Source organism: Dicentrarchus labrax, unplaced genomic scaffold, assembly GCF_905237075.1.
Source record: "Dicentrarchus labrax unplaced genomic scaffold, dlabrax2021, whole genome shotgun sequence".
NCBI classification, from domain to species: Eukaryota; Metazoa; Chordata; class Actinopteri; family Moronidae; genus Dicentrarchus; species Dicentrarchus labrax.
In genome coordinates, this window is record NW_026136705.1 from 27,473,629 (window position 1) to 27,498,979 (window position 25,351).

The window sequence follows — 25,351 nt, forward strand, 5'->3', positions numbered from 1 at the left end:
TGTGAAAAAAACACACACACATTGCCATGCAGGTTAAGTGAAAAAGACATCATACTGAAGATTAGAAAAGGGTTAGAAAATTACATTTGGAAATCTTTCCTTATTACACTGTATATTGAACATTACTGCAACATCTATACAGTATAATTTTAGAAAGTATAAATAAGAGAGAAAAAGACTTTAAGTAAATGATCAATGTAACCATAAATATAAGGAAGAAAAATAAAGAAGAAAACAAATTAAATACACTGACATTTTCCACTGAACATTTTTCCAGATTAACAGAATAGAAGAAAATATCATGACAAATAAAAAGTCCATTTGCTGCCTTTTCTTTTTTTCTGGAGCCTTTTAGTGGAAAACCTCAGATAAAAAGCTAGCAAGCTTGTCAAATTGCAATTTTTAGGGCAAGAATGAACTTGCTCAATTTGTAGATGCGTTCAGTACAAAGAATGCGCTCATTGTGATAAGAAAATTCTGCAATACAGGTGGAATTAGATCAAACTTTGTTCTCTGCTGTGCAGAATGAGATGAAGATCTGAGAAGATTAGCTTGGTGCATCAATGCATCATTAGTTAGATTGAGGTAGAGCTCATCCAGGTGCCTAAAAATCCTTTTAGTTTTACAGAAAGATCCTTTTGGATTCAGGGTTTGTGACCAGACAAAGAAACAGTTTATAAAGGGATTATAGCTGTAAAGGATTAAATTGTAGCATGAGAGAATGATTCATATTCTGAGTTTCAGCTTCTTCACCTTGACTTTATTAAATGAAGAAAGGTGTGAACCCAAACCGCTTATCATAATGGCTGGACAACAAATTATATTAACCAAAACCACTAATGGTGATGGTGGATTGTATATTTACAGCTTTTGTGTTGACATGAAAACCTGACTATCATTCTGGTTGCCTGTCCTTTCAAGCCATGACATTTATGTGAGTAAACCACGGTAAAATTTCAAGAGGGAAGTCAGTCGTCCAGTCGTGAAGCTTCAGGTTGTAAACAGCACGCTGTGACCTTTAAGATCCTATCGCCATGTTAACTGCCTTGTTTCTGTCTGTCAGTATTAGATCTACCAATCAGACTGAAGGAGCTGTTTGGTCTGTTGACTGAATTAAATGTTATAAAGGGGCCTTTCAATCAATCAATGTGTCTGACAACTTATGTGAGCTTTGCTAAATGCATAACATTGATTACACTCCACTGGAAGCCAATAGCTGCATACTGGCTTTAATTCTGAAATATTCTCGGGACAGCTTATTGGATGCTAAATAATTGATCCAACTATGTTAAAAGTTCTTTAAAACTTCTTAAAAAGCTCTCCTGTGATTTCAACATAAGACAAGGAAGCCATGACGTTATTTTATGAAAAACATATGTATAATTACACGTTGTCCTTGTGTTTTTTATTTCATGTTTCACTACAAGATAGGCCTTCAGATATGCAGATGTATAAGCTTGAATAAAGAACACATACTAATATACATCATCTGACAAGTATTTATTTCTGGCTGCAGTGCTTCACAATTTAAAACCTTAATGAATATTCATTTTTTTCAACTCAACGGTCACTTAAGGAAAACTAAAAATAACTGCGGAGCAGTGTGTGGACAGCTCACTAAATGGCATGTTTAATAATTAAAAACTATTCAGTAAACAGTTTCTTTGCCAGAATTCTTTGTCATGCTGTGTTTTTCATGACTATATTGCTGTAACTGATATTTGGCTTTTAATTTTGTCTCTTTTGCATGTGTGCTTCTGTGCTCTGGCAGGGATGTGTTGGGCAATGTCGAGGTGATGCAGTTGGACTTCGAGATGGAGAACTTCACCAGCCTGTCAGTGACCAGAAGGATCAACTGGAACATTGACTACAAGGGGCAAAACCCGCCACCAGATTCAGAGAAGGTTGTGACGGAGTTGACTGTAGTGCAGCGGGATATTCAGGCCATCATCCCTCTGGCTATGGTGAGTGGATGCATCTCCAGAGTCATACGGATAGAATTTCTATTAAATTCAGATTCATTTACATCATTTAAAATGATTAAATATCATTATTTAAAGTTATTTGACCGACTCAGATCTTTAAACATGTTAAGCTTTGATGAATGAATCAAAACTGAAATGCCCTGTTTTAAAAGGACATTTTCCACTTACATTTTTGCCTTAAGCTTTAAAAATATAAGATATATGATCAATGAGCTGTCAGAATGCGTAATGACATGTTTTGCTGTGGAGGCCAGTGGGTCTGATCTCATAAGCCTTGTTCCTTGATAAAAGAAAGATAAGATACTTCTTAATTTATCCCAAGGGAAATTGTTGCAGTACTAAGTCGGAAAGAGGGCAAATATAAACAAAATGTTAAACAAAAACCAAACAAACACACAACTATACTGGAAGCCGCATAATTTTTTATACCTGATAAAAAAAACTTAAAGCCTTTTTCATGACTCTGACAATGACTCTGAAATTTAGTGTGTTAGTCAAGGCTGATGTGAGATGATTTTTGTTTTACCTACATATACAGTGTTGTCCTACATATTACAGCTGCACTGCACAACTGTTTCTGTGCTACAATCTCATAATCAGAGATCTGTAAGAGTATTAATATGTGCTGGAGCAAAAGTAGCGGGACTTCTCTGAGGGTCACTTTTCTATGTACACTATAACTTTAGCTTTAACTGTCTTTGTTCATGGCAGCCTACACTAGTATGTAAGTGAATATAATGTACAGAGCATCAGACATAATACAGACAGGTGTATTGTCATTACAAAGAAATCTAATCAACACCGACACTCTCTGGAATGACTTGCTGATTGTTAAGAAAGTCAACCAATCCCAGGACACTTAAGTGTCTATTACTCTTTTAATCATGGCTCTCCTCCTTTGCCTCATGAAAGGTGGCAATTAGTCAGGGTAGTAAACAGATTATGGGAACAAAGACAAAATTAATCAAGCAAGAGGTTCCGAGTACCTCTGGCTATGCCTTTCCTGCCTAATTCTTTCTCTTGTGGTGTTACTTCACTCACTCAAAAGTCAAAACCCACATGATATTTGTTCATTAAAATTTACCGTGCATGTAAATAATATAGAAGACTGGATAGGTTGCGTGTAGACGATGTTTTGCAGTTGTTGAATGAGAGGGTTTTTCTGAGGACAGCACTTTGCAGTGTTTATGGTGGGTAAAGGTTATCATTGCTGCTCTCTCTCTCTCTTCAAGAACCATGATGTATTCACAGTGGCACATTCATTATTGTCTAACATAGGTCGTAAAATACATACATTATTAAATATTACTAACAATATCAAAACAAATTATATTCATCTCTGCGTATACCAAAGACCTATAAGGCTTGAAGCTTAGCAGAATAATGAGTGTTGGTTACCTATTCTATATTAGCATAATTACACCTGCTCTTCTCCTATAGCTCCATTACATATACTTGAGCTGCAGTTACGACTTTGTGTACTGCACATCTGTTGTACCATAAGGTTCCCTTCATATCTCTGGTCCCCTTGACATTTGGGATTCGCATGCATCTTGTATCCAGATGTGTTTAGCTGCGTTGCAAAATTAGATTTCTGCCTGTGTGACTTTCCCTTGTAAAATTTACAAGGCAGGAACTATCTGTGTTCTTCCGTGGCTGCCTGCAACCTCTGCAGTCTATGTTGCTTGGTAGTTAGATCTACTGTATGGGTACGTGGTTATGTTGCTGAATAATTTTAATGCTTTTTACCTGCTGTTCCAAACACAGGAATCGCATTAGTACTAGCTGGAACAGTAGAAGGTGACTGGTATTGTCATCCTCTGCAATAACTTTAGTTGAAAGGGAATTTCAAGGACATCAGTAGTCTTCCTTGTCACTGTAAAAATAAGACTTGGCTACATTTGTTTTGAAATGAAAAGAAAGGAAAATGATCTGTAACACAGTAAGCCCAGTCAGGCTTGATCAATTCAGAAAGTTTTCACACCCTGGGAATTATCTGACTGCTTCCAATTAGTCTGTCAAGTATCAAGAAATTCTTCAATGATATAAATAGTCACAATTCACTTCAAAACCAAATTTGAGACCATCTCAAAAAATCAACTCAAACTTCTAATTACTCTCTCTAAGTTGTCAAAGGCACAGTGAAAGGGACGCTGGTTGGGGAGAGGAATTTGGAGATCGTAAAAACTTCTCTCATCAGGCAGCATTTATTGATTTTCAAATCGGATGGAGTCCTGCTAGGTCACTTGTGGTCGCCTTGAACGATGAGATTTAATCTATCATTTCAGTTGTGGTGACTAATTGGATAGTAAATTATATCAAAACAAAATGTGGACGTTCTAGTTCGCCCACCAGGAGAAGTGACACAGGTAAACAATGGTAACACCCATGATGCATGATTGATGAACTGAAAACAGGTGGTCTTATTACAGCAAACAGAATGGACCAACTTTATCATTATGGCAGGTTGTTGAGAAGCTTAATGGGATGGTGTGTAGTGACAAGGCTATTTGTTACAATCAGAAAGTTTAAAAAATTACTTCACTGACCCTTGTTAGCTCAGTTCGAACTATAGAAGTGAATTTAATTATAACTTATAATCATATTGAGTTATATCAAATGGAAGGTAAATATCAATGCAAGGTGTGAAAGATTAGGTTGGAAAAATGTCTCAAATTCTTCTGAATGTGTAATACGTTTTTGTTCATATTGGTGTGGTTTGCCTTTTGATTATCGTCTGCTGGTTCATTTTGGTTTGGTTTTATAATTTAAAATGACTTTAGTGTTACCAATGTGTAGTTATGTTTAACCTCTCCTACGTATTTGACTTTGAACAGCCCCAAGGCTATTTTAGAGTGAAGTGAATAATATAATGACTATGATTGATTGTTAAATGGAAGAGCAGTATTAATTGCTGTGAGTTTCCAGTATGGATTTGACCCTGCAGCAGCTGCTTATCTCTTAGCCCTTCAACACAATACAGCACTGAAGTACAAAAGGGATGTTGTTTTATATAACATCAGAATGTTACATTGGCCACGGTGTATTCATCAAATCAAACAATGTGTCTGAAGGCCTTTCTATATAGGCGCTGCTCAGGTCAAAGAACCAAAGTATTTAATACAGAATATGCAATAGCTAAGAAAAACAGCTCAAAAACAAAAGAGAAACAAAGTACTGGCTCTGAAGTTGGACCTTTGACTTCTTTTGCTGGAGAATAACTGTCATTTTAGGGTTAGCGGCAGATGCAAACCAACGAGCAGTTTTCAACTGGTGCCATACACCCACTGACAGCTCATACAACACATCAGCACTTTCAGAAAGTGCTGATATAAAGCGGTGGGAGGCGGTTCTGTCTCCAAAATACAAACACAATGCATTTTGTGGAACAAAGCAACAGAGATGAAGGTCTAGGGTTGACCCCTACAGTAACATTTGACTGAGGAACGTGTGAAGACGGAGAGAGACAAGGAAGAAAGAGGAGCCGGTAAAGCGACGGTAAAGAGAATGAAGACGAGGGTTTTTATGCTTGGCAGACCACAGATTGTGTGCCAACTACAGTTGACCTGCTGCAGATAAGGGGAGAAAGGAGGAAGAGAAGAGTGGAACTACCAGTGAATTTACAATGTGAAAAGAGAAACAATTCCAGAATGGTAAGGTTAAATCAACCCTGAGGCTTATTACACAGTTTAGGCCCCTATTAACACAAAGCCACCAAAGCCCTCTTTCACAGGACTTTCTTATTATTTTAAAAGGAGAGAGCTGAAGCGGCAAGAAAACACAAAGGATGATGCGGAGCAAGGGGGGTTATGCCAGATTCCCTGCTCTGTGCCACGGTGGCTACCAGATGTTAAATAAAAAATGATGTTTTGTGTCGCACAAACCCCACAGCTTGAAGTCACGCATTATATTTGTACATGTATGTATTTGTGAATTCATGAAGATACACATCTGGGAAAATGTATTGTTTACATTATTCAAAAGCATGTGGAAATGCTAGAAGTTGAACTGAGCGTTTAAGTCTCACACGCTAAGTAACCTCACCTCAGCGCTTGTTAAACAAAGACCCTGTGGGCAATTCCAACTGGGCTCCACAGTAATGGATTACATTTAATGGGATGACAACAACCACAAGCAAATTAGTATCAGCAATCTGTAAACACAGCTTAAATAAAAAGGGGGATTATTTGTTTTTCTAATAAACTGAGTGAAGGCATTTCAACTGCAATACAGCAGCATACTCATGTTGATTATCAGATGAATACAGTAATTCAGAAAAATTACAACACTGTTCAAATTTTAAATACGTTTTAAGTTTAAATAAATATTATGTATCATTAACTCATAACTGATCAACATAAAAAACTGTGATCAGAAATTATCCTTGTTGGATTCATTAAATTAATCAAGAAAATGTATGTAAAATGAAAAAGATTAGATTTGAGATGGTGACAGCCCGGCTCATATCTCTCATAGTCAAGTGCTTTATTTTGCACTGCAGTGTTAAAATACATAAAGCCAAAATAAACCAATTCAGTTTACTGTGATAGTGGAATTACAACATTTTTCTATTACCATTAAACAGGGTATATAATAACTGTTTTGCTGCTTCATACAGAACATAGTAATTAAGTGAAATGATAGCTCTGTGCAGTGATGACTGATTTTTGTTCCAAGCTGAATTCAGGTAAGCATAATTAGTGCTCCCAAAGCAGCACACATGTAATTGTAAAGTGTCTTGTGTAGTTTAATACTTACCAGATGCCAAAACAGCAAGGAGAGCTTAGGGATGATGTCTTTCAATTAGGATTTCGCCCCAGAGTCCAGTCAATTATCCACAGAGGTCTGCTGTGCTTTGCTTCCCATAAATTGGCCATGTTTCATAAACGGCAGAAAAAGCTGTTCTGCCTAGCTTTAGTAACAAAAATATATTTAGGTAGAACTGGACTTTCTTGAACTAATTATTTTATCTGTATTATTACAAATAAAATAATTAGATAGGTTTGATCATGGGGTTCAGTCAATTAATTTGCTACTGACAAAAAACAACCACAGTTCATTGATATTTCACAAAATATAGTTTATTATACAGTAACAACGAATGGGCCCTGTGATGCATTAGAGTTATAATCGACATTGTTCTGAATGGGAAGAAATGTTGATTATTGGTTTTTGAAACTTGATCAAAACTAGATACAGAAAAACCTTAAAATTTAGATCCTTATTATTTGAGTTGCTGCACATTTCACTGCTGCACTACATATATGCATATACTTTTAATATGAATCTACTCACTAAGGAAATTCCTTCACTATTTATGTCTTCAAGCTGTATAAGAGTTTTCATGTTTTTATTTTCAAAGTTTTGGTCTGGAGTTTGAGCTGTTACTGCTGCAGTGAAAGCTGTGATTGATTATACAAGAAGTAGAGCTCTGCTTCCTTTTTATTGATCTGTGTAAAGCCTAAGCAGAGGTTAATTAACAAAGGAATGTCTGACAAAGCATTAATTTACAATGCTTTTCACTCAATGTATGATAGTTAATGTACAGCTCTAGCTATATTACTGTACTTAATTAATGGAGTTCCCCAAGGTTCTATACTGGGTTTTCTTTTGTTTTCTGCTTACATGAATTATTCAAGAGTGAACCTGTGTCCTTGGTAAGGAAATTATACTGTTATATACTTTTGAATCACATATAGGCATTAAACTATAGTCCACCTTTGCTATTTTTCAGTCTCTGCTTTTTCTAGTCAAGCTTGTGTTGGACGCAGATGTTTCTTAGTTGTTCATGCAAATGAGAATCCAGTAGACATTTAGCAGTTTTTCAGAAAATCCACAGAGGAAAATGTGAATTAACATGCATTTTCATCAATTACTCTAAGGCAATTATTGGGCCATTAAACCACTGCAGAAGAAAAGGGCCCAATGAGATGACTCCAGTGTACCACAAGCTTCAGTTGATGTTTAAGTCACATAATTCGTGTTTGTGTCAAATTAAAAATGAACTTACAAACAGGTAACCGGTTGAGTGGAATCTGTTAATGTGGGCACCGTTACAAAATAAGAAATATGTTGTAAGTGTTACCTTTTATTAATTACCTATGTGACTTAACAAATGTTTGAGTATCATACAGATTATACTACTGGTAATTGCCTCTGTTATTACCAACTATATTAATATATATTTTGTTTCACTTGTGGTTTTCTTGTTTGCTTGTTGGTAAATGAATTTGCTCTGTGCTTTATGCTCAGTCCTACTCCTTTTTGTTGTTGGCCCTCAAAAGGAAATAAATTCAAAGTTGTATATTTAGATCCTCTGTACATATTGCACCTGCTGTTTTGTCACTCTCGGTACTGTAAAGTTCAGTGTCATGCCTAAGGAGCCTTCAGCACTTTGATATTTGCTTAAGGCTACACATAACAGATGCCTTGACAAAACACAATGCTTAGTCTGTGTGTTATATTCCCTCTATGAATAAACAATTCTGGGCTTTGCAGTTGAGTGGGAACCCATGAAAAACTAGAGGTGGAAGAAAGTCTCATTCTTCATGCTCTATGCCCTTATGAAGAGTTTAAGATGAGTGTTGGGCAGAAATTTAAATATACTATTTCTGATTTCGGAAAATGTACATGGTCTCAGTCTTTCTCCTGGGCCACTGCAAATGAAAAAACATGGTACCCTTTTACAACTTACACAATCTGCTAAAAAAATAATGAATTGATTCAAACATCAACTGAGAGCCTGGTGTGTATTTTAATTGGCTGTTTGCATTCCAGTGCACTCAAAATAAAAATGCAGATGGGATGACAATGTTGGACTTGTTCAAGGCTAGTTTATCAGTATTCAAGAATTTATATTTATCATTGCATACAGCTAGCTGGATTTATCCCCATTTGATCCCTTTTCATATTATAGACTAAATTAAAAAACTGGGCAGCAATATAACTGATATTCTTTCTATGAACTCCAGCGTAATTGTAGAATACATAAGTGCGGGTCCAGACAAATTATCAAAAAAGGAGAAACTAAAGGCCTTTCTCTCATGCATAGTTTTCCTCATTAAAGAGTATTTTTATATATTAGTTCCTGAATAAATGGATTACCAAACCCCAAACTGTTGAGTAGCAGTAAGGCTATTATAGTGAGAGCCATTAATATGAACAACTGAGAAATTCTCCATGAATTTCTCCATGTTCACTGTGCTTATTTGGCCCTAATTAAAACCATACTCATACCATATTTTTTATTTCTCAAATTCCCTCATGGCAAAATTATTCACATTAAAATGATAGTACAGCTTCCTGAGCGGATTAATAAGCAAAAAATGGGTAATGGAGGTGCACTAAGCATGCACGGCGCAAAGGGAATTTTATAAATGGATGAAATCGTGAGAAAAAAAACTTTTTTTTATATTAACTTAACACTTTGCAGTTCCACATTATGGTGACAGCAGCACTTCCTGTTGTATTTTTCAGAGTCGTTGTGCACTTCAGTAAAACATATTTGATAAGAGGAACTCATCCCTAATGAGATACCTGCTGTGACAAAAACTCATTTCTTCTGACATCCAAGTCATATGTGCTCACTTAAAGTAATACAATGAGTAGTTGCATCTGTTCCTGTCCATTGGTACAGTAAATGTCATGTCTTTTTTGTTGCCTGAAATTTAAGGTTGATGCTGTGATTTACTTAGTAGGGCCCCATTAAACCATGTCTGTCTTAAAATGATTAAGGTTATGGTTATTATGTTTCTTAAAATTCTGTCCTCTTAAACTCTATTTAAGTTACTTCCATTTGCTCACTAGTTGAACAGAGTACTTGAAATGAAAATGTCAGTTGATGAAATCCAACGAAAGACGTCTCAGTAAAATGAGTTCTGGTCTGCCACGGAGACTATCACCTGGGAGACTCAGGAGCCCTGGTGGTAATGGTATTAAATATGGACATCCGTAATGCTGATGAAATGTCAAGGAAAAACACTCTCTACCTCTCACTGCAGCATGAATATCATGTCTACCTTTTTCCTCCCTCAGGACACTGAGATTATCAACACGGCCATTCTGACCGGACGCACTGTGGCCATTCCTGTCAAAATGGTCTCCATAGAGATGAATGGAGCAGTCACTGATGTCTCAGCCTTTGTGCAGTGCAAGTCCTCCAATGAAGACATTGTTAAGGTACAGTAAACCTGATTTCCTCAATCTCTGTATCTGGAAGAAGATGTCAATTTAGAGAATTTAATCCCTTTACCCTTCCACTAATTCGGGGGAGTGGCCCAGCACCGCAGTTACAACATCAAGAAAGCATAAAATCTTCATTTTTGGCTGCTCGATATGTACCTGTGATTTGATTCTTGCTTTCTGCCTCAGATAAAATCAATGGGTGTTCATAAAACTCTACAGATAAATAAATGTGGTTACAAGGGAGCAGTAAAAGCTCCAGTAAATGCTTTTTGAAGCACCGCACCTGCTTGTCAAAGAGACACCTTGTTCACAGAGTTCTGCTTACCTGATGTGCTGTAGTGCAAAGTCATGTTGTTCACCTAAGTGTGATGGCTGCAGGCAGATATAACACCGGTGTCCCAGGATGCAGGGAACAATCACCGCTCACGCTCACAGGGAATCCAAGCTGAGAGTACAATATCAAGTCTCGTTTGTTGATTAAATAAATTAAAGTGGGATCACAACAACTTGCAGAGCACATTAGAGGGTGTGATTACGCACTTATTATTTTCTCCAGTCAATTATGATCATAATAGATTGCACTATATGCAGATTGCATAATTGTATAGGCAGAACTGTGGATCATATTAAAAGTGTTGGTGTAAGGGGAGATGTCGCCCTAAATGAAGTAAACAGCATATACTGTATATAATTATATTCAAAACAGTCCAGAGAGCGTCATTCCTCCTCTCAGGTGTGCTCTCCTGCAACTTCTATAATACTAATATAATAACCTTAAAATGGGTTACAAGAAAACATTACAACAATAAAGGGATCACATAAAAACAGAAAAAGTAAAATGAAAGTTTTGCAGAATGCACGTGTGGAGAAAACTACTCTGTACAAACTACATGAAACTGACAAGTACCCAGAAAAGCACCTTGTTGAGTTCACATCTCAAATAATACCACGGAGTGCATAACAAAGGTCCCGTCCCATGTTTCCCATGAAGGAAATGTAATTAAACACAAACTGAAAATGCATTTCATTTCAAGGATAGTTTTTAAGCATGACAACTAAAATTAGTAACTTATTTGAGATTATGTACTTGTTTGAGCCTTTTCCTTTTGTTCTTTGATTGGTTTTGTGAGATTTAGAACTCATAAGATTCTCAAAGGTGTGTCACATACTTCCAAACACGTTTTCACCCATTTCTTCAACATTTACTCCGTGTTGGAGACGAGCGTTTGTTGCACGAAGGGTGAAAATGGCAGCATGATGAAAGAGGAGGTTGATTGTGCATTCTCTCTGCTGCCATACACACACTTTCTAATTACCAGGAGGTTGACACTAACTGTCCAAGCATGTATTTTGTGAACAAATAAATTCTGCCAGTGGCAAGGTGTCTCAAACTGTAAGCAATCTCACCACAGGGTGTTTTAACCTACCTCCCTGGATAAAGATGGATTTAACCAGGGAATCTGGCCAGTGGTAGCAGTATTTCTCAAAACCAGTTTATACCCTATCTTATTTCTCTGACTCTATATCCTCCTCATGTAAAGCTTCCTATTGGAAAACTGTAAATACAGTAACGGCTGCATGTGAATACATACACACACTCAGTGGGAAACAGCCGTCAGGCATGAGACGTGACTCGCAATATGATCAACTTCTCAGGTTTGTGAATTGTCTCCCAATAACCGAAATCTTTATGCTTAATACTGAACTCAGTCTGTGTCGAGAAGCCTTTTGTTCATTGAATAATAAAACTATCATATCAAGTCAGACTAATGAAATCCTTTTTGGTGGGTTACCTGCGCCTCAAGGTCAGGTGAGGCAGGTTTGATTGTAGATTTTACAGACTGAGGCCAGGAAGCCATAAAGCCGAATCAGATACCGACTTCAATCATATCGTTTGAGACTGGCCAGTATCTGTTCTTATTAAAGACCAGTATCTGTCCAATATATTTTCACTCTGATATACTGGACTAGCCCTTATGTTCACTGCCATGCAATTCTGATACCTGAAGGAGAACAAATTAAACTGTAGTTTAACTCATAGCAGGGTTCAAGATCAGTGAGTTTCCTGTGTAGACGTGTTTCTTAAAGGCGGGAGGGGCTCCAGTTGTTGTGTATTGCATTGTACTGTCAATAGAGAAGAACAGGTGTTGCATTGGGGTGACTGGCCTCAGCACGTCGTTTATCATTTTTCATTATCCATTAAAGACAAGGCACTGGGCCATGTGATATTGAGTGGGCTTGCTTCAGTGCCCCTACCATTGAACATTCGAGGCTAATTTAAAATGAGCCCTTCAGGCCCAGGAAATACACGAGTCATGACAGTTCAATAAAACGTCCCCCCGAATACAGAAATAAAAGATTCACGGAGAGCCCGACAAAGGAGGAACACTCCATTACTTCCAACTCACTGTTGGGTTTTTTTTTTATACCACATACATTACTGTCATGCCAAAAGTCACGGCAATCTATTCTAATCACATTGTCTTGTTTTAGTTACGGCAAGCTGGCTGGTTTTTTTCTCATTCATTCATGAGTGGTGCAAAATACATACACTACAAAGCCTTCCAGTACCCTGTCAGATCTCCAGCTGGCCTCGTGACTTGAGACTGCAACTCAAACAGCATTTAAACTAAAATTATTTTCAAGACTTCTTCCCTGAATAAAGCTTTATTTTCAGCTCAGCGCTCTTCTCATTTAGATGTTTGCCAACCCACAGGCGGTTGCATTTTTTTTCCAACTTTGAGAGTAAAAATAGGTGAGAGGCTGTCATTTTTCTTTACTGGAACTTTTATTTATTTCTTTAGTTCTTTCTTCTTCGGAAATAACTAAGCTGCAGTGTGCATCACGAGCCTATAGCAGATAAGCCAATCCTGTGTGTGCACAGTTGTAGCTTTGTGTGTGTGTGCATGTGCAGGAGAAATTATTAAGGCACCCTAGTTGTACAAGGCGGGAAAGGATAAAAAAACAGGCTGTGAGAGTGTGTCAGGGTGGTTGGGGGGACTTGCCGGCCATCATAAGCAACAGAGACCAACCCCCATCCCCCAGCTGATCATCCTCTCCCCTGGCACTGTGAATCATATAACCCAACTGAAGACAGAGATAAGGCCTTGCATCTGCACATCACATCTCATGCCTGTGGTCATCCTGCACGCATGCTGTATCTGACTGTAGGCTACTGGTCATTGCAACACTTTCATATTAGTATGACACATTTACCTTTAGCGCACCAATACATTTTGCATTTAATAGACCAGAAATGAGCTAATAACAGCACGGACCGGTCTTGTTTTGCTGTGTGCTTAAACATCCCTGCAGCTCATGATGGAAGTGCTTTTAATTTATTGCTTGAAGTTGCAGCAACAATTGTGCAGGGGTAGATGCAAGAATGTCAGGTGACATCTAGAACTTGATGAGATTAATATCTTGTTGTAAATATGTACAATCCTAATTTTAAAGAGTCACTTCACCCAATTAGCAAAAAACCTTTCTCACTTACCTGGTAAAATCTAGCCATTCAGATTCGTTATATTTCCAAACGTATGCTGACACGCCCACATTTTGGTCTGGGGTTGTTATTCATGGTTTTGGCTTGGCCACTTAGTTACCATTAACATAGGATGATATTTTTTGATAATAGAGTGCTTCTGACTTTGTGGCACATTTTGTGGAAGGCCCTTTTCTGTTTCAACACTACAAAGCTCCCGTGTACAAAGCCAGGTCTATAAAGAAACAGTTTTCCCAGTTTGATATGGAAGAACTTGACTGGCGGGCACAGATCCCCAACCTTAACCCTGTTCAAAGCCTTTTGGATAAATTGGAACAGTGACAGACAGCCAGGCCTTATCGGCCAACATCAGAGTTGGGCCTCACCTCAAAAGCATTTCCACGAGAGCAGCGTTTTTTATAGCAGCATATTAGTTGTTAGATATGGAAACCAAATTCTATAATATTCTATTCAACCCTTAGTTTAACGTATACAAATCACTGCTTGGAAATATGAAATAAATAATGATATGAGGATTTTTTTTTTTTCTGTTTCCAAGCGGCTCAGTCCCAGCTTTCCAGAACAACAGATCACTCTCACACTCAACATCATTAATCCTACCAACAACAGGCTAATGGGGGCTGGCTCATTTAGCTAACAGAGCTAAATGAACTCATTGGTTGCACTGCTCTTGAAGCCAGCACACATCCATCACATGAAGAAAAGCTTCACAACAGCTCCAAGACACAATCCCAGTAATGCTAGCCATATGTCAGCTTTCATTCAGTGTTCATTTAATACATATGTTATCCCTAACTGGAAACTCCACTTGGCAGAATGTTGTGGCAATTAATTTAGTGAATATTTAAATTTCAAAAAGAAAATCTGAGATAATTGTAGTTTCTGTTTCGAGGCACATGCCTTGCAATGTCATTTCAAGATGGCTCATTTTTCTTCGCCACTGATTTATTCTTTGTTACGTGTGTTTGACATTGAAACGTGGGCGAGAAAATCACTTGACTTCTCGTAGTCTGTTTGATACACACACAAGGACCAGTGTGTAGGAGGGATTTAGGGGGATCTATTGGCAGAAATGGAACATAATATTCATAAGTATGTTTTCATTAGTTTATAATTGCCTGAAACTCACAATCATTGTGTTTTTGTAAAATGTATATTAACAGATTTCTATACTAGCCCTGAAGGCCACCGTGGGTTGTCCTACATGCTTGGAAAGGGAGGGATGAGTAGAGGAGTATTCAGTTAGTTGCAATCTGCAATCTGTCTGTTCGATGCCACTCATTCCTACACTGGTCCTGTAAAGCGGCTCAGAGTGTAGGAACAACACTAAAACAAAAGCAGCCCAGCTGAGCATTCATTTCTGACCACCTCTGGGATAATTGCAATTCCAACATGGAAAATCGTTTTAATGCTTTGTCTGCATCTGGTTATGTTCTTTTTGTCATTTTTGTAGTAACCTTTTTTGTGTTTTTTGTCTGCTTGTACATCTGCGACACATACCATGTAACCGTGGCAACTGGGGTTCCAGTCCATTATGTTGCGTGTCATTCCCTTCCTCTCTTGACCTTTCTGGCTGTCAAGTAAAAGCAACATGTCCAACATACTCTCTCTAAAATAAAAAATATATACTGTGCTGTCAGCGCATCTGAAGTTGTCTATCAACCACCTACAGTACATAATAACCCCCCCACCAAAGCCAGAAAAGTCATTAAAATGGGACATGAGATTGTTATTGTGTCATTGTAATGACACATTCTTGCTCACATCACTAATTCCTTGTTGATTCTCTGCTTATTTTATTCAGACAGAATACTGGTTTATTAATGAAAGTGTGAATTATGAATTACAGTCTTATTTTCCACCCTCATAATCAGTAAACATGTCTCTCAAACAGAGCCAAAAGAGAGAGTATTGACATAGACTTATATTCACCAGGTGGCCAGAAACACAACTCTAAATGAATTAAGTTTTATCAGGCTGGAAGGGTCTATGCTCTGGAGTTGCATTATGGGACGTGTAGGATCCAGTGTTTTTAGATCTTGACTCATACTAAGGACTAAAAGTCAGGATATCTCTGCCTCGGCTGCATTGATTTTGACCATTATTTTTGTAATTGGTCTTTTTTAAGTCCCCTAACTTAATGGAATTATAGTGCTAAATTGCTGAAGGGGTATACTTAAGGAACCATGTGAAAATATTGAACCTGCCTTAGCAGTCCAATTGCTCAAGATGAAAAAAAAAAATTAAGTTCCAAATTGTATTATTTGACCAATGTGTTTAACTGCTATTGGCACAGGATGTGGATGGACAGACATTTTGCGTATTAGTTGCACATTGTGAATGGTCACATCATATTAGAATGCCATTAAAGCATTGCTTGCTTGAAGGACAGAAGCTGCCGCCTTTACTAGAACCGTTTGGGAAATTAATTCAGTTAATGTTATGGAATAAATGCGTGAAAGGTCCTTAGGTGTCCTCACCTTTATTAACCTAGCCAGTCTTTCACTCTGCATCATGTGACCGGTACACGACCGAATGCAGGCAGCACTTGTCCTGATGATATGTCTCCACCCAGGCAATCTGCTGGCACCATGGAAGATGCCACAGCACATTAGCAGCAGTGTGACGGCATGTGGCGGCTCAGTGTGTGAAAGCCCTCCTCAGCAAGCCCCCACGGGCCCACTGATACCCAGAGTTGCTAACAGCTTTTGACTTGCAATTAGCCGGCCAAGTTTATCAGCAGCAATAGCCGCAGGAGCTGAAGCGGCACTGCAGCTAGGGCTCGTTTTCTGTGTGTGTGTGTGTGTGTATGTGTATGTGTATGTGAGTGTGAGTGTGGGCCTTAGGGTTGAAGGGAATATTTGTCAGGCAGATGTTCTCCACTCACTCTTATACAACAAGCAATGCTGTGATTAATCAAGGTGGCTGGGGTCATTGTGTTGAGTTACTTCCTTTTTCTTTTGTAACTCGCTTCATACAGATAAGACTGCACATGAGCAGACGGAGCAATAACACACAAAAGCTGGATACTGTGGTTGCACATAAGGTCAAACCCTGCAAAATTGCATTAACTGAACCAGAGGGAAAGACTGTCATCTTAAGAAGTCCTTCCACCACGCACCCCCTCCCCCCCTCTCTGGCCTGTCTGCATGGAGGGGGAATTATATTACCCAGACCTCCTCCCAGTTATGATGAATCCCCAGCCCTGAGAAGACTGGCCAGCCCGACCTCCATTTGCGGGAGATTAGATCCTCTGATTACAATGCCAGCTACCTCCCACCACTAGATAAATCTTCGATGGGAGCCCAAAAGCAAAGCCCTCCAGATCCATTGCAGTTAATAATTTAGTGTTAGAGGGGGACAAGTATTTATGATAATTCAAATTGAGCTGGAGCTTTTTGACTAGATGGGAAAGCTAAAGAATGGTTTAAAGTTAAAAATGGCATTTGCTAAGACTTAAATTTAGAAATTTCCATATATTGTGTCCATACTCTGTGTCATTGCTGTGTCAGAAATGATATCACATTCCATGAACTTCTCTTGATAGGTGAATATGTTTATTAATGTGCCATGTAGATGCTATCAACTAAAGTTCATATGAAATGTCACACTGCTGCCAGCCTTCATATGATATGAATTATGTGTTTGCCTAAAAGCGTTTGTTGCCATATTATTATGTGTCTGTCTAATTGTTCATAGATCATTATGCTGAGAATGGGCAAGAGAGGTGGTGGGGTTAGGACGTGGTCTGCATGCCTAATTTGCACTGTACATGCTTAACAAACACTGGGTTACTTAGAAGCACTAATTTGACTGCATAAAAGATGCAAATTAGATTAGAGAACAGCCCACAGCCAGTAAGCATTGTTTACAGCAGTGGTTCTCAGCACTGTGCCATCAAGGCCAGCGAGTCTGCGGGTGGAATGAAAACCCCCTGACTCTTGGTGGCATACGGTCCACAGTGTGATAAATATTAACATACAGCCTCATTTTAAGAGTTGTGTCAACCAAATTACAAACAAAATACACAGCATTTTCTTGTTAATTCCTTATGGTGTCAAGGAGATAGTTTTTAAGTTAGGTTTTAGGTTTTAAGTGTGTGTGTTTTAGGATGTATCAGAAACCTGATTAAGCAAAATATTGTTTCTGTTAAGAGAAGTTATTTTTTTATATTTCAGAGACAGATATCTCAAAACCTGGCAAGTGAACTAGTGATACTTCTAGAGGGTTCGTTTGTTTTTTAAATTTGGCGGAATGGATTCTTTAAACACAATATAAAAACATTGGGAGCAGGCACGGAGCCGATGGCTCATTGCGGAGGGGGCAAGCATCTGTAGTAGGCCCACATGACAGATCCATGGGGAAACTTGAGGAGACTGAAGGGCGGAACGGAGAGAAATGCAGCTTCCAATGAAGTGTGCTATTTCAGCACCATAGGCAGTGCCATTGATTTATTATTAAACAGCAACCTGCTGATATTAAGGCAGCACAACTGCTGATAAGCTATTTTAGAATCATGGTCGGTGCCATTAAGTTAACTTATCATTTATTGATCCCCATAGGGAAATTTGTTCTCTGCATTTGACCCATCGTAAGTGAGCAGTGAGCAGCCACCGTGCAGCCCGAGGACCACCTCCAGACCTAAGCCAGCGCCTTGGTCAAGGGCACCGACTCGGGAATTAACGTACATTAACATTCCGTACATGTTGTTAATGCCGGGGGAAAGCAGACACCCAGAGAAAACCCACGCAAACGCAGGGCGAACATAGACTTCTCCAATAATAAGACTCAATAGTGCTGAAACCTCAGTCAGATAAAGTAAGGCAGACTGAACTAGCAGAGCAGGCAACCAAGGATAGGAGGCAAATAAATACACAGATTGTCATTCTGTGATGTTGGATGGAAGCCTACAAGTGTGTCCTGCTGTTACGACAATAATCAAGCAGACATGGTGATCTTCATGGTTTTTGCTGAGGGCCTGGGGCACCCACAAGCTGTGCCCCCCCCCCAATGCTTTATGTGCCCTGAACTTTCACATCACATTCACATACCTAAGAGATCCTTGCTGTGTATTTGCTCTGCTGAGAGTATCAACCTTGAAACACTCTGTGATGAATTGTAGCGCTGACAGCTGCATCCATATAGTGCAGTATATCATCACATATCACTTAGATCCTCTGCCACCGACGTGACCATTACCATATAGATGGTCTGACTTCTGACCCTGATCTGTCCTAGGTGTCCATGAATTGCGACTACGTGTTTGTCAATGGGAAGGAGACGCGGGGATCCATGAACGCAAGGGTCATCTTCAGCTACGAGCACCTGAGCGCACCGTTGGAGCTGACCGTTTGGGTGCCCAAACTTCCCCTGCAGGTGGAACTGTCTGACAACAATCTCAGCTTCATCAAAGGCTGGAGGGTTCCCATTCTGCCTGACCGAAGGTGAGGTCCTGTTTGCACATGTGTAATGTTATTTGTAAATTACAGTTTTTCAGGGTCTTATTTTCAGGCTAACTGCTGAGATTTGGGAACCTTGTAATATGGTATACGGTGTAAGACACATGAGCAGTCAGATGTTCAGACAGGTTGTAAACAGACCCCATCGCCAAACTTATTTAGAAGAAAAAACAAAGGTGAACTTTAAAAATATTGCTTAAACTGCCTGTTCATCACAGTTCACAGACAGACTTCCTGCTCCAACTTTGACCGACTGTAATAACAATAGTTGTGTGTAGACAGAATATTATTGTATTATAGAACCTCTTTCCTCCTTTTCCTTTTCTTATCTTTACCCTATATGGTAAAAGCAACAGAGCCAGAATGCATTAGGTGCAGTAGAAATTTTAAATGTGCTATTTTTGTACATGATTACCAGAGGACTCATTATCCAAAGAGCATGGAACACCTCAGTCTTAAACATTAGAAGCTAAAAAGCAGTCTAGCCTTCTCACTGTGATCCAGGATTTTATAGTTGCTTGTTTGGCTCCAATTAGAGTCTGTCTCAGGAACACGGCAGAAATGTACCCTGCTGAATGAGGCTCTCAAGTGCAAATTGATCTATGAGGTTGTCATGTTTGCATCACACCCATCTGAACACATTTTTATACAACAAGTCCAAGATGCACACCTAATTTGACTTTGAGTAAGTACACAGTAAGCTTTTTCAAAAGAATATTGTTTGTACTTTCAGACAGATAATCATGTTTTTGGACTAAAGAGCAGGCAATTTGGGGTGTTACTCGGGATTCAAAATGATGGTCAGAGTTTAACAGTCGTTGTCACAGTTGTTTTAGCTGTGCTTCCAAGAAGCAGCCACCCCTTCTTTTTGTGTGTATTGTACATTGAAACATTGCTTAGCTAACAAGCTTACAATTCACATTTTATTGTTAGTGCCACTGACTTCCTGTAAAGGTATCAGAGGTAAACTGTGTCAGACATTAGAAAGATTACATTGCAGTGTGCTACATATAAAATTACAGTTTAGCCATAAAGTTTCACTCAAGAGTGAGCCTTTAATTTCAGTTTGGAAACTGAGTAAACCGATCAACCAGGTTGTTAAGCGAAGGTACGGACAAGTTTAACCTCTCTGCAGACATGAACAGTAGTCGGCTTTGCGTCTAGCCCAGGAGTGTTTCTAGGATTTGAGGACATTCGAGGTTTAGCCCGTACCTCTGTAGGGGGATCCAGGGGGGATACTCCCCCAGCAATTTCTTTTATAAACAAGCTCTATTCTGATGCTTTTCTATGCCCTGTGCCACCTTATTTACATTCAAAGTACATATATTTTAATAATTGAAAAATGTGTGTGCCTACCTCAAATCCAGCTGTTTACTTTCCAGATTAATTATGAATTATGATGTTGTGAAGTATTAGTATTGTGAAGTATTGATTAGAAACAGAATAATCCCCAGCTGCTCAAATATTAAACATTTATTAGCAAGAGTTTGAAAAACAATTAAATGCATTTATGTTAACATTAGTTTATTGGAATATTAACAAACTTTTCACACTCACAATTTTCAGACACAATTTATGCAGTGTTATTCTGCACTGTTCACCTCTCCATCATTTGCTGCTTTCTTTTTCTCTCTTTGGTAAAACATTTTCACCATTTCAGTTCATTTTGGAGCCACGCTGCACCGTAATATGTTATGCAACATCAGGTTTGTTAAAGAATCAGGAAATCATTTTTTATAGCTAAACAATGGAACCTACAATCACAATAAAGAGAAATATAATTTAAATATAAATCAACAGGCAATTTCAACCCTTTCTTCTCTTTTGGAAAAACAGTTGTTTTTCTACCTGAACGTATACACTCCATCAGGTTGCCCCACTCCCACACACACGTACACAGAGTTAGTCTTTGTAACAATACAACCTGTCAAAATAAATGCAGGTCCACTGAACTATTGCTCATTCACACACAAATTACACTTTTTTCCAAGCTTCACTTATGCTTATATTAAAAATTATATTCAGCACTACACTCTTGACATTCAAAATGACCTGTCAACGCCTATGGTCTAGCCTGCAGCTCACCCTGGTGTCACCTCTACAACTTGGTTAAAACTTTGAGTAACCACATGCCTTACATAGAGTATAATTCCTGGTGGGCTCCAGTCACGATTGACCCCAAGAATCTTCACTGCCAGTAAAACCAGATCAAACTGGTTCTTCCAGTGCAGGATAGAAAGTTTTGTATTACAAGTTTAGTTGAAATCTTGACACTTTTTAATTATGTGTAACTTAAATAAATAAAAAAAAGCTGATACATTTTTTTGACCTTAAACATTTTTAATCTAATTAGTATGAACTATACCAGTGAGGGGTTGCATGGACTAAGTTCAACACTTCAGTGGTGTTGTCAATGTTACAGAAGCTTTTGTCGATAGAAGGAATCCAGCAGGTAATAAAAAACGAATGAGCTGTTGCCTGCAAGCATTACAAATATAACACTTTTAGATGTAAAAGAAATGGCATTAGTGGGAGATTAAGGTGGTTTGAGCCAGGACCCTGATGAAAAATGTGTTCTAGGGTTAAGGAACCAGACCTCATTAAAATATTCCAGCATTCTTGTCATGCATGCAGCAGTAACAAACAGGCCCACAACCCTTCATTTAGGAAATGTTTAATGGGAGCATTAACACTCACGCGGGAGGCTGCTGTCATTGCTGCTGGAGTACATCAGCGTGGACCGGATCCATTTCTACCCAACCTGAATACAAATGGCGTGTTTAAGGAGTTGTTTGAAGAATTAAGGTATTTCAAATGACCTAGAGTGCTTGGAAAACATCTTGCATAGCCTCATTTTTCAAAGATCCCCAATGGGCTATAATGGGCTATAGATGGTATATTATTTTGACGTTTAAAATGTGTCTTAAATCCCCACTTTAGCGCCATTCATTCACTTTATTCATTCATTGTAAAAGGCCCAGCCTATTAAAGTAGAACCCCGCAGATGATGAATCATATATGTGCTTTTCTCAGATTTGTGAGATGTTCAGACCTTGTTATTTTGAATAGTTTGTCCAGTGTTTACCAGGCCCCAGGGTTTGCCGACAGCCTCATACGTTCTTGTATAACGGTATTACCTTTGTTTTTCAACATTCCCCGAATATCAATAGGTGGACTAGTGGTTTCGAGCAAATTGGTGTGGTTTTAAAGTTTGTTTCTCTAAAGTATGTATCTCTATAATTCTTCCAACCCATTTTCTATGCATGTAACTTCCCTTGTGCCTTCATGAAAACAGTCATCAAAGACCCCTTGTGAGCTATTTTAGTTTGCAATGATTGCCACACGGCCAGGCCGGAGGAATTCATTTCACTGCAGCTAAAGCATTTCTTTCTTGCGTGTTGTCATTTGGATTTACTGAGTGTATGTAATTTTCTTTTCCCTGTAGTTCTTTGCTGCATCAGGCAACTGCAGACAAAGACGGCTTCCATCACTCTTGATGGTGCCACATGCAGACTATTGAAGCTGCTGATACTGACTATACGTGCCTTCCCTCAGGAGTCTTTGTTTTCAGTGATATTCCTGGTGGTAGTGGTGTTGGACACTTCTTTTGATGAATGTGATGTAACATTTTTTCTGTTGCCTGATCCATATCAGCAGGATCACAACAGGATGGCATTCACTTGGTGCTATTTAAATATGCACAATGTATTTTTTACATCAAAAAGTAATTACTAATTTCATTTTAAGCCTTAGTGTAATAACCATACAACCCGGAGGTGTGGGCTCAAGTCACGTAGCACGTAGCTTACTCTGATACCCACTGTTTGAAAGGACATCTTATTTAAAAGGAAATAGATCAGTTCCTGCTTATCCTTGCACCTCTTGATCGATTGACTCAGTAGCATTTGTTTTGTTTTGTTTTGAAAGCCTACATCTCATTTCAGAGTAATTGTACTTGTTGTCATAGTGTCCATGCTGAGGCTATCCATTAATCACAATAGATTCAGAAGCGGGCGTTGTGTGACTTTCAGATATTTCACATATTAAAAGTATGACATCAAATGTGAAAACATCATTTTCTAATGGTGACAAAACAAATCCTATCAAGGTGCACTTCTTCTTGTCCTTTTGACTATATCACATTGTCCTCATCAGTACATTGAGTTTGTTCAGTTGCCGTGGAAATGTAGATGCAGAATGCCTCTAGGACTTCTCATCCGTATTGACTTAAAAGTGGAGCTTGGCAGATCATTCGTGACCTTGAAATTTCACACACATATTTCACTTTTTGTATTGTCAGGAATAAACATTTCACATGTCATGGTAAACTGTTGTTAATATGCCATCCATGCTGACCAAACCCCGGTTTGAGTCCGGCCAGAGACCTCTGTTGTATGTCATCCTCCATCTCTTTCCCCTTACTTCCTGTCAGCTCTCTTCTGCCGCCCTTTTAAAAAAGTTTAGATTGCCCCGAAAATGTACATTTCTCACGTGTGAAGTGCAGCATGTCACACATTAGGACATGAATTTCATATGTGTAGTTTTTGTAAATCTTACTCCAGATCATGAATAATGTTATTAAAGTGTTGTTGTTTACCTGTTTAAGACTCAAACCCAAAGTTTCAAACTTGGGACTTGATTTGAACTTGAGTGTCAAGACTTCAGACTTCTTAGTGACGTGCAAAACAACAACCTGGACATCTTCCATTATCAAAACAAGACCACTGCCAATAATTGCCTCCAAGACTGGCAAACTCTACTGTACCAAGATGCCAGGGAGGCAGAGAATGGATGGACAGCAACAGGATTTACGAGACGTCATCTTCATTTTGAGGCCTAACAGTAACTTTGGCATTAGATAGCACGTTCTATTTGTCTTGACCTTGGTCTTGTTTGTTTATAGTCATTATGGAGTGCTGTGATAATGAATTAGATGATGTTTTCCAAGGCTTTCAAGGCATTGTAAATAATACCACAAAGTGAGATGGGAAATAGGAACTCTGATACAATGTAATGTAGCTTGTTAGTCATCTCAAACACACTCCAAAAACACCAAATCGTGATGATTATCTGTACCAGACTTTGCTAAAGCTGCTTTATTTTGTGATTATTAGACTGAATTATTGTCTTTTCATTAACTCCTCTCAATCCTCCCATCGTTCACTCGCTCTTGCTTATTTTCCTCCTCTCACAAACACAACCTCTAACCTCCCACACTCTTTTCCTCGCCTCCTTAACTCTTTTATTTTCCTTTCTGTTGCGGTCTCTCCATCCTACATTCTTTCACTTCTGCAACGTGACACATTTTGAATCCTCATGCACAGCAAGGTCTCTTGGCCTGCAGTGGGCCTTTGCTACAGTGCTGCAGAATTGCTCACTGGCTGCATTATCCAGTAACATGCTCTAAAAAAGGAAAGAAAGTGTAATCGGGCGGGCAGCCCGTGTGCACTGAAGCTTCAGCTTGTACGGTTGTATCAGAGACTCTAATAAGAACAGACAATATTCTTCTGGGGGAGAAAAAATATCAACCTTATTTTCAGGTACAGACTCAGGAAGGTAAACTTTCACTGACCTGAGCCAAGAGTTGTGAAACTCCTTGACAGAGACAGAGAGAGCCTTACTGTCTCATTGGGTTTTTCTCTACCTTTAACTGAATGAGTAACTGAGTGTGCAGTCTCAGTGTCTGCTGTGGAGTTAACTTGCTTACCTGAGTATAGCAGCAAGTGCATGTCCTGAAGCAACTCTGTCAGTCTCCTACACACACAGGCCCACACTATTAAGTCCAGATGACGTTCAGGCCAGAGAGCTAATGTGAACTGGAAGAAAAGTGCACAATACAGTACCTAAGATTAGTTTTAGTTTACTTTTGAAGATGATAAAAAAAACATCAGGCAATTTCTTTTGATTAGGTTTGTTGGTTTCGGGTCACTGCACTTTCTTAAAATCTTATCAGCTATATAGTTTTGCATTTTTTTTTTTTTTAAAGTGGGGGACACAAGACAGTTTTAGAAAATTAATGGTCAAAATTGATGAGGCAGAAGACCGGATATCCTGACTTTTAGTCCTTAGTAATCAAACTCCAAAAGCACTGGATCGTACATTTCCCATAATGCATAATCAGGGCTTGTTTTCTGAACATTGTTTCCTAAAGAGCCTCAGAAACTATTATGCAGTTGTTTTCACAGGCTGATATAGTCATAATGACTTGACTTCTTGTA

At 38.7% G+C, this 25,351-nt stretch overlaps 1 protein-coding gene across 2 annotated transcripts in view; it reads left to right on the forward strand.

The window, feature by feature from the left end:
- The window catches only part of tmem132e (transmembrane protein 132E), a 338,912-nt gene that overhangs the window by 289,397 nt on the left and 24,164 nt on the right, over positions 1–25,351 (forward strand). For both annotated transcript variants that reach the window (XM_051402569.1, XM_051402568.1), the window contains exons 4-6: positions 1,772–1,964; positions 10,020–10,163; positions 18,913–19,118. In XM_051402569.1, the coding sequence (XP_051258529.1) occupies positions 1,772–1,964; positions 10,020–10,163; positions 18,913–19,118 (543 nt within the window). The remainder of the gene's footprint in view (positions 1–1,771; positions 1,965–10,019; positions 10,164–18,912; positions 19,119–25,351) is intronic.